Below are 12,754 nucleotides of genomic sequence, written 5' to 3'. Positions count from 1 at the left end.
TGTAGTTTCTCTCTATGATGCAATGAGACGCATTTGTATTGTTGCCTTAAGCAACCTCTATGGAAAGTACTACTTCGTGTGAAAAAAGGTCGATGAACAAAAAAAAAGTGGAATTTTGATGAATGGTATGATACATTCAATATTCTTAGGATATCGTCCTGTGTGGAAAAATACGCATTGTTATCAGAACTGACACTACAATCTAGCCTATCGAGGTAATTATGGGTTGATGACGTCAAGATCGACCTTTAAATAGATTGAGAGATCTTATGAATTAAGTTTATTTTTATATTTTTCGGAACACAAACTTTTCCTAATTATCTTTTAACGTATGTAGACATCAACATATATGTGCTTGTGAGGAGTATTTTTGGTTCAAATATTACACTTTATTTATTTAATTAAACATTGTTCGTAATTTTGAAAAATATGTGTTTAACGTTTTTCATTTGAGCTCCGTCGTAAATAGTTTAAACATTATCTTTGAAAACTAAGTAAGTACAGTGGCTGAAGAAGAAGAACTACACTCACTGCGTCACGTTTGTTTCAAGAGATCCGATACATGTGACAAATATCTGTGTGATCCAGGCATTATTTTATTATTTTATGACGATATTCTTCATGAACGAGACTCAAGTGTTTATCTAACAACTGCCCCAGAGCAACAACGACTAATTCAAGAACATTCGATGCGTTGATAACAAAAATATATAATTAGCGATAAAATATCTCTCATTCATAGAAACGTATTAATTATTTATTAAGATAGCACTGTTAGAGCTACACATATCTTTTCTATTCAATTAAAAAATCTTTTGGGAGCGTCCGGTCACATCACCTCGATCAGTGATGCGCCGATTAAAAATGGGAAATTATGTAGATTTGTATCTGTAACATAATTGAATGCGCGTTTACGTAGCTAATTACTATCTAACAAGATAAATAAATTTTATCTTATGAATAGTACAAAAATGTAGAATTGAAAAGAATGGATTATTTTTAGGTAGGTATATTAACAATTTTATGAATGATTTTTTAATCTTCCATTGAGTCTGTCAAGTGATTTATATTTTAGATTCCACAATTATAAAAAGTACTAATTATACGTATTTAATCTAAAATACGCATAGATTTTGGATTCCTCAGTGAAGATACTTACGTTTTTGACTTACCAGGAACGAGCGGTGATTTTTTCAGTAATATTATTGCAGATGTGAAAGCGAAACAAATCATTACACGGCGTAGAACGGCATCTCTCTTCTAAGCCTGCAATAATTACTAGAAAAAGCAGCGACCAGCCCCTAGGACTAGAGGCTGGACCCATCACCGTTGGATATGTTTGAAGGGGATAAAAAAATATTTTCTTATCATTGGAAACTTAGAAACGATAAAATATTATAGAAATCTACTAAATTATGGCCTTTCGGAATGCCAGTTTAAAAAAAAAACATATGTAAGTATATGCGGTTGAATTGAGTAACCTCCTTTTGTAGAAGTTGGTTAAGAATGATAAAGTGCTCATACAATAAAATTAACGGACGATAATAGGTACCTCCATAATAAACATCTGCATTGAACTTTACCGAAGCCAATTAACCAATGAGGTGACATTTAATATCAATTCACTTTAACATAGTAGACCTCTATTAATCAATTGTCGTTAAAAGCTTTCGCAAACACACTTATGATATTACTTACATAAAACCCAACAAGAAAAATAAAATTATTCATGCTGTTTCGTAACATAGCATGACGGCGTATATCTCGATTGTTAAAAAAAAAAGTAATTTAAGCAAATATTTTGAGAACATTCCATTAATAATAAATGAAATGCCAAGCGAATACGGGTCGGGATGGCATTGCTTTAAGTAGACACCCGTATCAAAAGTCATGTAAATAAGGTAAGCAATAAACATAGACCTTTTACCTGGCCGCGCGAGAGTAAGCGAAAACACCAAGTTGCAGGCGGTAATTCGTTTTGTAGCTACTTGTATAGATGGCGTGTGGCATATTCATGGTAATTGGACCCTTTATTCTTCTTTTAAACATGCCGAACAGATTTGTTTTTTTTTTTAAGAATTTATAACAGACTAGTGTAAATTTGTTGCAAGTCGTAAAAAAATTTGTTCATTCAGATACGGCTGTAGCTAAGTACTTAGTGGACTTAAAATGCATGTTGTGTATTATGTACTGACTACTGCGTCGTTGGATTATGAATTTGGAACGACTCAAATAATTATAAATTATTAAATCAATAATTTATTTTTAAAGCGCAATAGTTAGCTTTTAGTAAGTTTTGAGGTTATCTTACGCGTCTCAAAAATGAACCAAAAGTAGGACAATAAATCATTTTTGTTGATGACATACTCGTAATTAATTAACTAATGAAATAATATATTCAAATCATAATCTTTATAAGTCCAAGTAATTAAAAATGGATTATTTATTGTTTCTAAGCCTACATTTTCTCTTGGCAACCTGAACGTAAACTCTTATCGTATTAACACTATCTATTTGGCTTATGACATTGTTGTTGGGTATCAGAAAATTGTGTTTGCAAACTTTACGACGTAAAATAACTTTCGTTGTTTAAGTTCCGGTTTTAGTTCGCTCTGAATCGATCAATTCTGTATTAGAATTTATGACCACATAATGCAAGATTATGTGGTTTCATGGAACGACTTGTTTAAAAAGAACATTCTAAAATTGAATTACCACAAAGCCGTGCGCATCTGGTTATGACACGGATGACTGACAGTTTGTATTCTCTTGTCATTTTTCCACATTACAAAAAAAAACATTAAAACTCCGGTACTTTTTTGTGTGCTTATATTTTAATAGGTATTTAGGTAAACGTGCTGCAGGGTCATTCAACTTTAATAAACGCGTGTTATTTCCCTGAGATCAAGCGTCTCTTGTTTATTATATCCTTTTTAAGGCAGTGCCAGCTGTCGACGACGTTTCGTACCCGTATTTATGGGCCAAACTTAGTTAGTAGCCCAAACTAAGTTCGTCATTCTAACGAGATTATCTCTCCTTCCACCAGCGTATCATTTTCTCAAAGAAAGGATACTGAGTGATCTAATTTACGTGGACTGTCGCGGAATATTATATCGCTACTCAAAATATGGCTGTCCCGCTGTCCGAAGTAGTTATATCTGTTATGTTATATGTATATACTGTATGTACAATTGCGAACTCTTTTCATTTAGATATAAATGTCTTTTTTAGGCATCTTAGTAGGTAAGTCTTTAGTTTGCCTAAGCCATGATTAGGCCTCTAGGTACAGGTTAAAAACGTCTTATTTAGTTGAGGTCCGAAAAAATGTTTTCGAGATGTATTTATATCTAGCGATGACAATGTCTAGGACTTCTTTTATTAAAATTCAAAAAGATCTCAGATCTTAAATATTTTCAATTCAAGAATAAGTGAATGTTTAAAATAATAAAGTCGCCTCGACTCTATTTTGAATCACATAAATACATATATAATTGACGTATGTAAGAAAAAACCCCGGCATATCCTTTTTTGTTAACAATAATATTCTATCTGTTTATCTCTAGTTAATTAAAAAATGTATGATAGAGGAAATGGCCGATAAAAACCGATATAAAGTGTCATTTTATCTCATTCGATAATTTTTTGCTCACTGAGTAAAAAAAGTATGATTCGAATTAAATAATTAATTTGAAATTTGATTGCATGATAAACTGTAAAGAAGAAAATTACATTATGAAACTTTCTACTACAGAACATTTATGACATGTTCACTCCACGTATCCACTAGACAACAATTAAAGAGCAACACCAAAGTTCTGCCGACTTTAAACACGTCTAAACATGCTGCAACAAATAGCACGCCAAAGGCTACCTAATGGCTTTATGAGTTTTAATTCCTTTCTGCCTTGATACAAAACAGGTGCAATTGAAGATTTATCATCCGTTAATCTCTTCTAGCGAATTCCATGGCCTTAAATTCCAAAGTAGTGACGTTTTTTTACAAGTAATATGTTCACTCTATACCAGTGTGATTAGTATTTAGGCATGCAGGTGTTAACTTTATCTTTGGACGTTACCGACAAATGTTCATTCATGCAATCTGTTACATTAGATTTTCCTGTAATTATGATAAGCCCTACAACTAAGACAATTAATTTATTGAAAATCTTATCTCATATTCGTTTCACAACCGGAAAAAATATTTAAGAAAAAATCCATTGACGTAATTAATTTACTTGACTTAATTTCATTTTCAGGCTAGGCACATCTTCTATTTATTCTTTTTAAGCTGTGTATATGACATTTGTATGGTATAACCTAGAGAAACACAATTTACCTGCATTACAAAGCAACACAGTAGAAACAACACATAACTACAAATAGCGGTGTCTCGTTTAACAACGGCAGCAGTTTTTCTTGAAAAGTTTTTACACTTTTCTTATAGCTACAAAAAAATGTTCAATTCAAAGTTCAATGTTCTATATTCAACTAAAAATATCAAGGTCACAGGCAGACTGAGATGGCGTTCGTCTTGACAGTATATGTTGCTCGTTCTACCTTCATATTTTAATTTATACTGTCAAGACGAACGCCATCTCAGTCTGCCCGTGACCATGATACCTGCAAAGGTTTTGAAACGTCGGGAACTAAAATCTAAAATTAAACCGCGATAATATCCGTAAAAGTAGTTTCTTTTCAATGTCTAACATTCGCGTAAACCTAAGAAACCACTATAAAAATATCAAATTGTGACGTACTCGTAATATGCTAACTACATACTTTTATCTTGATAATATGGTAGATTATCAAGATAAGCGAAGAAGCTCGAAGCTTTATCATGGTAAAGTTCATGAAAATATTAATCTAACTTCCAAATTAGATCGACTAATAAATGTACAAAAAGAGACCTTAAGCCCCAAGAAATTAAATCTTAATTTAAGTGACACGTCTTTTCATTTGAAACACTTGAACTGTTATTCTGTAACCCCTTTAGAATCCTGCTGACTAAACAATTACTTTAATGCATGAACAGTCAAGAAAACAATAAAACATACTCGGAGTTCTCCCGTCACGGTTGAAATTCTATTCAAGTGTTATTTAATTTAAAGCGAAAAGTGAATGTCAGTAAAAATGAAAAAGAATATAGACAATGCAACTGTCTGCCATGCCTCGTAATAAATGGGTGTTATAAAGTAGGCCACTCATCTTAGTGCAATTCCGACACTGCTTTTATTTTTAAGCCAATTGATTTTCATAATTTCGCCTGCTAGTAATCAAATAATACTTGTAAAAAAATGATGTATCTCTATCTCAATTAATGTAAAACAGTAAAGAGAAACGGTGAAATATAACGTCAAGAAAAAATTGGGTACCAAATATTGTAGTGTGATATATCCTGTTCGCAGTAGGCAAAGTTTAATGTTTAACTCTGTTTATGGAAAGAAGCCTTAGCCTGGAAATTAGAGATTCACAGGCAGGTATTAAAACTTGTGCTGAGTTTAGAAAATCTATAATAATTAAAAGCCAAATTCTATTCCTTGATTAAGCCATCAAAGATTTTCCTATCTAATCTTAAATTGATAACATATTGTTGTCTTACCTCTTTTATACATCATAGGTGTAAAAAGGGGCGTGGAGGAACCCACGTCATCCGTATAAGGCCACGTATACAGTGATCATATATAACTTGATCCACATTACAGCCAGCACTTACCTTCGACTAGGCTCCTACGTAATAACTCTTTTGTCGCTACATTAAAATTCTGTGAAAGGCAGCTTGCAGTGAAGTATCGCTTAAAAGGAATAGCGGGTACTAACACTTTCTGTTAGAAGCTTTATCTAGTTCTTCAATTTCATTTTCCATTATAAAGCATATTTTCATATTTATGAATTGAGTCCCGTTATGTTTTTGTAAATACGGAACAATGCCTACGTAAATAATTTAGTTGCAAACTCCTTAACCCTTATTAGATCGGAATATAAGATGGACCTATCTGAAAATTGAGTTTCATTGTTGATTTTTGTATGATATAAAAAAATCAAATTACCTAAAGTCTTACAAAATACTAAAACTGTTTTCTTGGCCACTTTCAGGTTTTGGATTTATTCGTACGACATTTGGGGGTTAGAAATTTTGAAAGAAAAATCGATAAGTCCTTTAAAAACAGCAACTGTTCCCGAGTTAGATTTTTGGACAATTAAGGATTTTTCTCCCCAAACTATAATATGTTTCTGTCACGTAGTACAAACATTTACTTAATAAATAATTTGATAGGTTCTGGGGTATTTATCAAAGTATCATCGAGGACAGAAGTGTTTTCCTGTACGTCATACGCGTGGAGGTTTGACACACAAATATGGGGTCAGAGTAAACACGTCGCTGCCGTTGGGGGGGCAATGGGGGAGCTGGGTTCGCCTGTCCTGTCCCGCCTGTCACGCTAACCGCCACTCGATACCTATCACTCATACTTTACAATCCGTATTGACAGAAAACTGCCAATACTTCATGTCATCCCTAACCTTCTTTACATATTATCTTCAGCTTTTCAAATCAATTTTCAGGTTTCGCGAAAAGAGTTAACAATACAATCCTGTAGTTATTTCAGTTCGCAACAAACAATATTTTATTCTTTAATTACCTATTGTTACGAAGGATTTGATAAGTTTCGTACTTATACCATTATTCTTAATAAGTTCATGAACTTTTATTATTAAAAGCTTTTGTTAGTACTACGACTGTTAAGTTAATAAGGAATCGTAATGGTAATGATTTCTAAGAATCTTGCCTATTAAATGATCTTCTAAGTTTAACTAATTTTGCACACAAGTCTAACTGTTCATTTAATAGTGGTATAATAATGGTAAAATAGTGGTATTTAATATTTATGTAATACGTCTTTATAAAGATAGAAAAAGGAAATATAGAAGCAGAAAATAATCTATCTAGAAGGAATTTAATATTCGCAGTAGTTTGTGGACTAGATAAAAATAATTGTCTGTATTTTAGTGTCTTTTTTATTTTTATCCCAAATATTGTCAGAAGACAGAAACCTATAATTAAACCCAGGGTAAAAATATTCAGAGATCTAAAAATACACATTTTTACTTATAGAATATATATTCTCAGTGAAACGTGAATGAATTCATTTCGCTGAAAGATTTCCTTCCAGTTAGGAGAGCACTCGCCCTTGAATGGGCATCGAGTGGGCTCTGAGGTCGGCTTAAATACTGAACATTTAATTAAGGTACTAAGAAGTTTTAATCAACTATGAACAGTAGGATTTTTAACGCAAGCTGATTTTACGTTGTTGTACGGCGAACAGTGATAGCTTGGTGGCATGAACGCTGGGCTGATTTTTTTCAAAGATGTTAAGCTACCTAAGCGATCTAAGACAGCGCAGTTTAACCTTTGCAACTACGTTGTGCATCAAAAACTGAACAAAATTCGATTTACGAATTGACATAAATGTTTCAAACTGCTAATAATATTGGAATTCTGGTATGAAACCTTACTCAGTCGCAAAATGAACTGATTGTTTTCAGGAGATAACTGACCACAACCGACCACTCTGAGATTAGATATAGTTGGGTGATTCTCCGGAAAAAAGTAACACAAATTGAGAACATCATTATCCTCACCACACTTTACATACTGCAGATTGCTTGATTTAATATTATTTTTACCTAAGTTTGTAAAGTACTGCGGCTATTATTAGATGAAGTAAGAATTAAAACATTTTAAGCATCACAGTGAAGTGAACCAGTTGGTGAGGATAATGATATGACCTTAACTAGTGTATTTTTTCCGAAGAATCACCCAGTTATTAAATAAGTACTAGTGGCGCCCCGTGGTTCCACCCGTACACTCCCGTTCCAATAGTAATCAGAAAGAAAATATAGCACACGTTAACTTTGTCTGTAACGTAGGATGTGTGATTGTTTGTAAAATATCGGTTTAGTGACTAGAAAACATAAAAAGTAAAAAATAAACTTACATTCTGATTTTTAAGGATTATTTGTAGGGCTTATTTAAGTTCTGAGGTTTACGATAAATTGCTGTAACCACAACACATTTTATTTTAATATATTGCTTGGATTGTTCCTGACCGCGAGGCTTGTTAAATAAATTAAATCGAAACTTTAAATGATCAAAGAAATATTAATTAACATTAAATTCGTTTAAAATTAATTTATATCAATCAGGTGTTTTTTTGCGGCTTTAATTGCATCGAAATCGTTTTGGCAACAAGAACAAAATATAAGACCATAAAAAAAATTGCGAGTTTGAGTCGAATAATTCTGCTAAAATGAATGAGCGAAATGTATATTCATTTAAACTGTTAAATGTGTAATTAACACATACATGAGTGACAAAACGTTAAAAGCAGGTTGTATTTCGCGTTGTTATTGTGTCTACTCAATTAAGTTTAATCGCATTTCAGTGTCAGCTACTTACATTTCATCAACAACACTAAATTACGGAGCCATTATTTTGAAACTTAAATATATTGTGTACACGCCATTCACGAGTGCTTTCATCGTCTGTCCAGAACAAGCCTGCGGCTATCACAAACAACCTTCAACTTTGCTTTTAAGACCGTCTGTAGATTTATTTAAACTTTCACTAAACGACCATCCCTTTATTTTCAAAGTCCATAATTTACACACGACCCTGCACCCTACCTCTACCGTAATCCATTTAGCTTGTAAACTCACATTGTTATTACTTTAACATTATAATTTATACATTTTTCATTTGATTTTGGTGAACCGTGCAACTTTAAGTTAGTTAGGCCCACAAGCGGCGTCAATTCATAAAAGTTTCATTTTCACGAAACTCGGGGAATAATCAATGGGCAGGCAGAAAGGGACTCTGTGAGCCGTGATGGATTTGGTCCAATCAATGCGATTGGGTAAATGAAAAGAACGCCTAACGAAGAGTCCAGACAATAGCATCGGTTGGCGAAAGCCTTAGAACGGGATAACTGATTGTTATTGGTTTTGCGAAAGCTCCACACGCCGGCTGCCGACATCGTTGAATACTGAAAAATAAATTGTTGGCTTTGTGTTGCGGGGAAACCCGCCGTCCCGGGCTGTGGCTACGTAATACACGGTTTTATTAGAATTACCCACATTACTGTAAATATAAAGTCCACATAGAGAAGTGTAATGCCTCGTATTACAAACAAATTACATCGTGATCGATCAATCTATCAATAACGTAATAAAGTGTTCAGGAAAGTTTGTTATTATATTATCTCCGAGTATCTGAGCAGAACGCGCCGTCGGAATACCTCCGCAACTCAAAGTGGATACAACTAATACATCACGCTTGATTCGAAGCTGAATAATCCATTTTCCCTGACATTGTAACTGTTCAATAAATGATTTTCTCCATAAGGATAATGGCTGGATTTTCTACTGTTTATTGTGGACTCGATCTCGTACTATGATTGATTGAGGCTTAGGTGGAACTCTTCCAAGGGGAAATTACTTCGTTATTCTTCGTCAGTACTTAGCTACAGACGTGATTGTCGACTATCAATATCGACTAAGCGCTGTATTATTGGATTAATGGTCATAATGTGAGCGTTTGTTTGTGTGAACGATAATCATGTGAAATGTTTTCCTTAACTACAGAGAAATGTTGAAAGGTTAAGTTACTTACTGATAGATATCAATAATCTTACATTTATACTTACTTTTCCTTGTTTTCGTACTTTTTCGTTTCGTGCAAAAGAAAATATTTAGACAAATCCAACCGCTTCTTTATTCTATTTGTTCATATTTATTTTACATAGTTTTATGATATTATAACTATATCTTTACAAATTAATAACAATTACTAGCCGCATTGACACGTCGGAAGTTTAAATTCTTAGAAGATAAATACACTTCTATGAGAAGGTTTTGATAAAATTATTAAAATTTTAAAAATAAACACCATAGAGTTTTTAATATAAATCAATTTTATGTACAGTGAACCGAAGCACATGTTTCTTCCTCGCTTTAATCGTTACGCATCAGTCTTTGTCAAGGGTTTAAATGTGGCCCCAACTTATAATAAAATGAAATACTTTTATGTAGTCGATATTTCGTAGGAATGGAAGATTTCTACAGTTGACACCAGTTTCTTAAAACAGACATCGTACGTATACGTAATAAATTAATTATTTCCTAGTTTAATTATTTACAGCTAGACTTGAATTCGAGTACCAACGTTTCACGTTTAAATAATATTATGTATTATATAAGAATAGATTCAAATGTGACAAAATAAAGTTTTTAATATAGACATATTTAGCTGCAGATGGCTGCCCTAACTTGATTACAAAGAAGTGACATTTATCTAATAATGTTAAAAAAAATACTATAAAAGTAACTCTTAGTTGTACTTTAACAACCACTTTATTTAGGTATTATCAATAGGTATATTTCATCTAATTCCTTAAAACCAATTAATTCATTTATTAAATCTATGTTTGGCCAGTTTGACCTACGACTAAACATAATGTTATCAAATTGTTTTAAAAACAATATTTGATGTTCCACGTATAAATCGACTCATGTAAAAAGAGCTGCCGGACCTACCTGCGGAGCAAATTATGGGCGAAACTGAGTCACAATGCAAAGTCATTGGCGGCATGTAATTTTACTGTATTTTACAAGTTATAACGTTACAGTGCCTCAGAGCTCTTTTCACTTGCGCTGAACTATGTATATTCACAACTACTTACAGAGTTAATGATTTTCAACAAAATTTAAATTCATGGGATTGGATACGTTTAATGAATTTGTACACAATGAAGGTCGCGACCAGCGAGTACTTATAATATGTTTGTACTTAATTAATTAGATGTATCAGTAAACTACCGGACACTGTACAACAGTGGAACTAGAGTTGTTGATATTCGCCAAACACTGCTAGACGTTGAATCTGAAACAATACATAGAAGAAATGTAAAACTTTTTGTGAAACAAAACTTAGAGCTTCCACGTTGTTTATGTGCCCCTGTTTATAGTTCCGCTAGCGGAAAATTGGTTTGAACCAAGTTGTAAGCCACACAACCGGACAATGCACTCTTTACCCGCTCGGGATATTTAGTTACATACCCTTATAAATCAACCCTAGTCCTCGTATCATTATTTTCAGCCAAGACCCAAACATTGTTTTTATCAACCAAAGTTCAGTTTGTCTCATACTCCCAGGAATTGAATTTAGAACACTATTTTTGGAAAAATGATAATGTATTTTATTTGTAAAACACACATTGAGTTTATTTTATCCTTTGATAAAATGTTTATGTTAACTGACACAAAATATATTGACACACAAATGGAACTAAGCAAAATACTAATGTATGGCCGCTAGGATTTTTTTTTGCCCTGTGTGAAAAAATTAATCCCTTAGTCACTTAGTATTCATCGTAGATTCTATAAAGATTGTCAAGTGGCCGCAAGTGGCTGGCTGTTTTATCCCAAAGCTATTTTGCGACACGAAGTCGCTACACACTAGTATCGATTGCACTTACCTACTGCTCTATTACGGACGCCTAGCACGGAGGCAACCTCTGGTTGCTCCATATCGAAAATTAGTTCGGCTCGAGCCGCGTAGAGGTTGTATATGCTCGCTATGCAGGTCAGCCGGAGACTGCCGCGCTCGAACGCCTCGTTGCGGACCACGAACGACACCTCCGCGACAGACGGCACTCTGTTATCCGGTCCCGTCCTCTCAAACGTCGGCTTCAAACTTTCCTTTGGCGGTCTTCGAATCTCCTCCTTATGTAGATTTATGTAAGACTCGTCTAAATACTGTATATTGCTCTCGTCGTGGAAAATATTGAAACTCATGTCATCGTCAGGCTGTTCAGTGGTTGTAGTTTCTGCCTTCGGGGGTGGATCCCATTTGAACCAGGATGGCAGCTCGTGCATAAATGATTCCATATCAATCTGTGGAAATATCCGTCATATAAGTACCTAAGACTAAGACAGACACAAGGGTTTAACGGAAAATATTACGGATATTACAAAGCTCTACGTTAGATAGAGGAAGATTATATAGCTCTGAGCTGTTTTGTGATTAATGAACTCGCCTACGCAGCGGGCAGTGACGGCGGCAAAAACAACGGTCGCGTCACAGTGAAGTAAGTAGAAAGGGTCCATTATTCGCCGGTGGGCACCACGGTCCCTTGTCTGTCGCTGTCCGGTCGATGTCGAGAAAACGCATTTTTAAAATACCAATATAAAATAATATGGCCCTCCAGAAAAATCTTTGCCACGACGTCAGAAAATTTATAGTGAAATAATTTCGGACGGGGAATTTGTGTCATGTATATATCGTAGGAACAGATACTGAACGGACGAGATTCCTTGTAAAATGAACATTAATTTAATTTGTAGCTCAATTATTTAGATTTTTTTGAGAAATTGTAAATAATAAATGCAAATGAACCGCCCTTGTTCAAAAGCTACGGATTTTATTTCTTGACGCGTATTACAATTTTATTCAATTTATTATCTTTTTCATTTCGCAATTTTAAGGTGGGAACATAAAGAGTTGGAATAATTCTCCCTCGTATTCGGTGTTTAAATGAGACACTTTCTTTAAACTGAGAAACCAAAACTTCTTCGCGTATATGTTACATTATATTTACTAAATTTTATGTTTAGTATTCACAATTAGCTGAATCTACATAACTATTTCTGAGACTATCTCGTTGCTTGAATTAAAAATGCATAATAACTTGGAACTTTA

The 12,754-nt window shown here is 33.8% G+C and overlaps 1 protein-coding gene across 1 annotated transcript in view; it reads right to left on the bottom strand.

The window, feature by feature from the left end:
• Nucleotides 1-9,793: 9,793 nt before the first annotated feature.
• The window catches only part of LOC113494992, a 44,945-nt gene continuing 41,984 nt past the window's right edge, over nt 9,794-12,754 (bottom strand). Inside the window, exons 6-7 of the mRNA XM_026873546.1 lie at nt 11,532-11,949; nt 9,794-10,936 (exon numbers count right to left, since the gene is read on the bottom strand). Of these exons, the coding sequence (XP_026729347.1) occupies nt 10,869-10,936; nt 11,532-11,949 (486 nt within the window). The 3' untranslated portion in view covers nt 9,794-10,868. The remainder of the gene's footprint in view (nt 10,937-11,531; nt 11,950-12,754) is intronic.

Source organism: Trichoplusia ni, chromosome 6, assembly GCF_003590095.1.
Source record: "Trichoplusia ni isolate ovarian cell line Hi5 chromosome 6, tn1, whole genome shotgun sequence".
NCBI lineage: Eukaryota > Metazoa > Arthropoda > Insecta > Lepidoptera > Noctuidae > Trichoplusia > Trichoplusia ni.
This window is presented reverse-complemented; position numbering and strand designations above follow the sequence as displayed.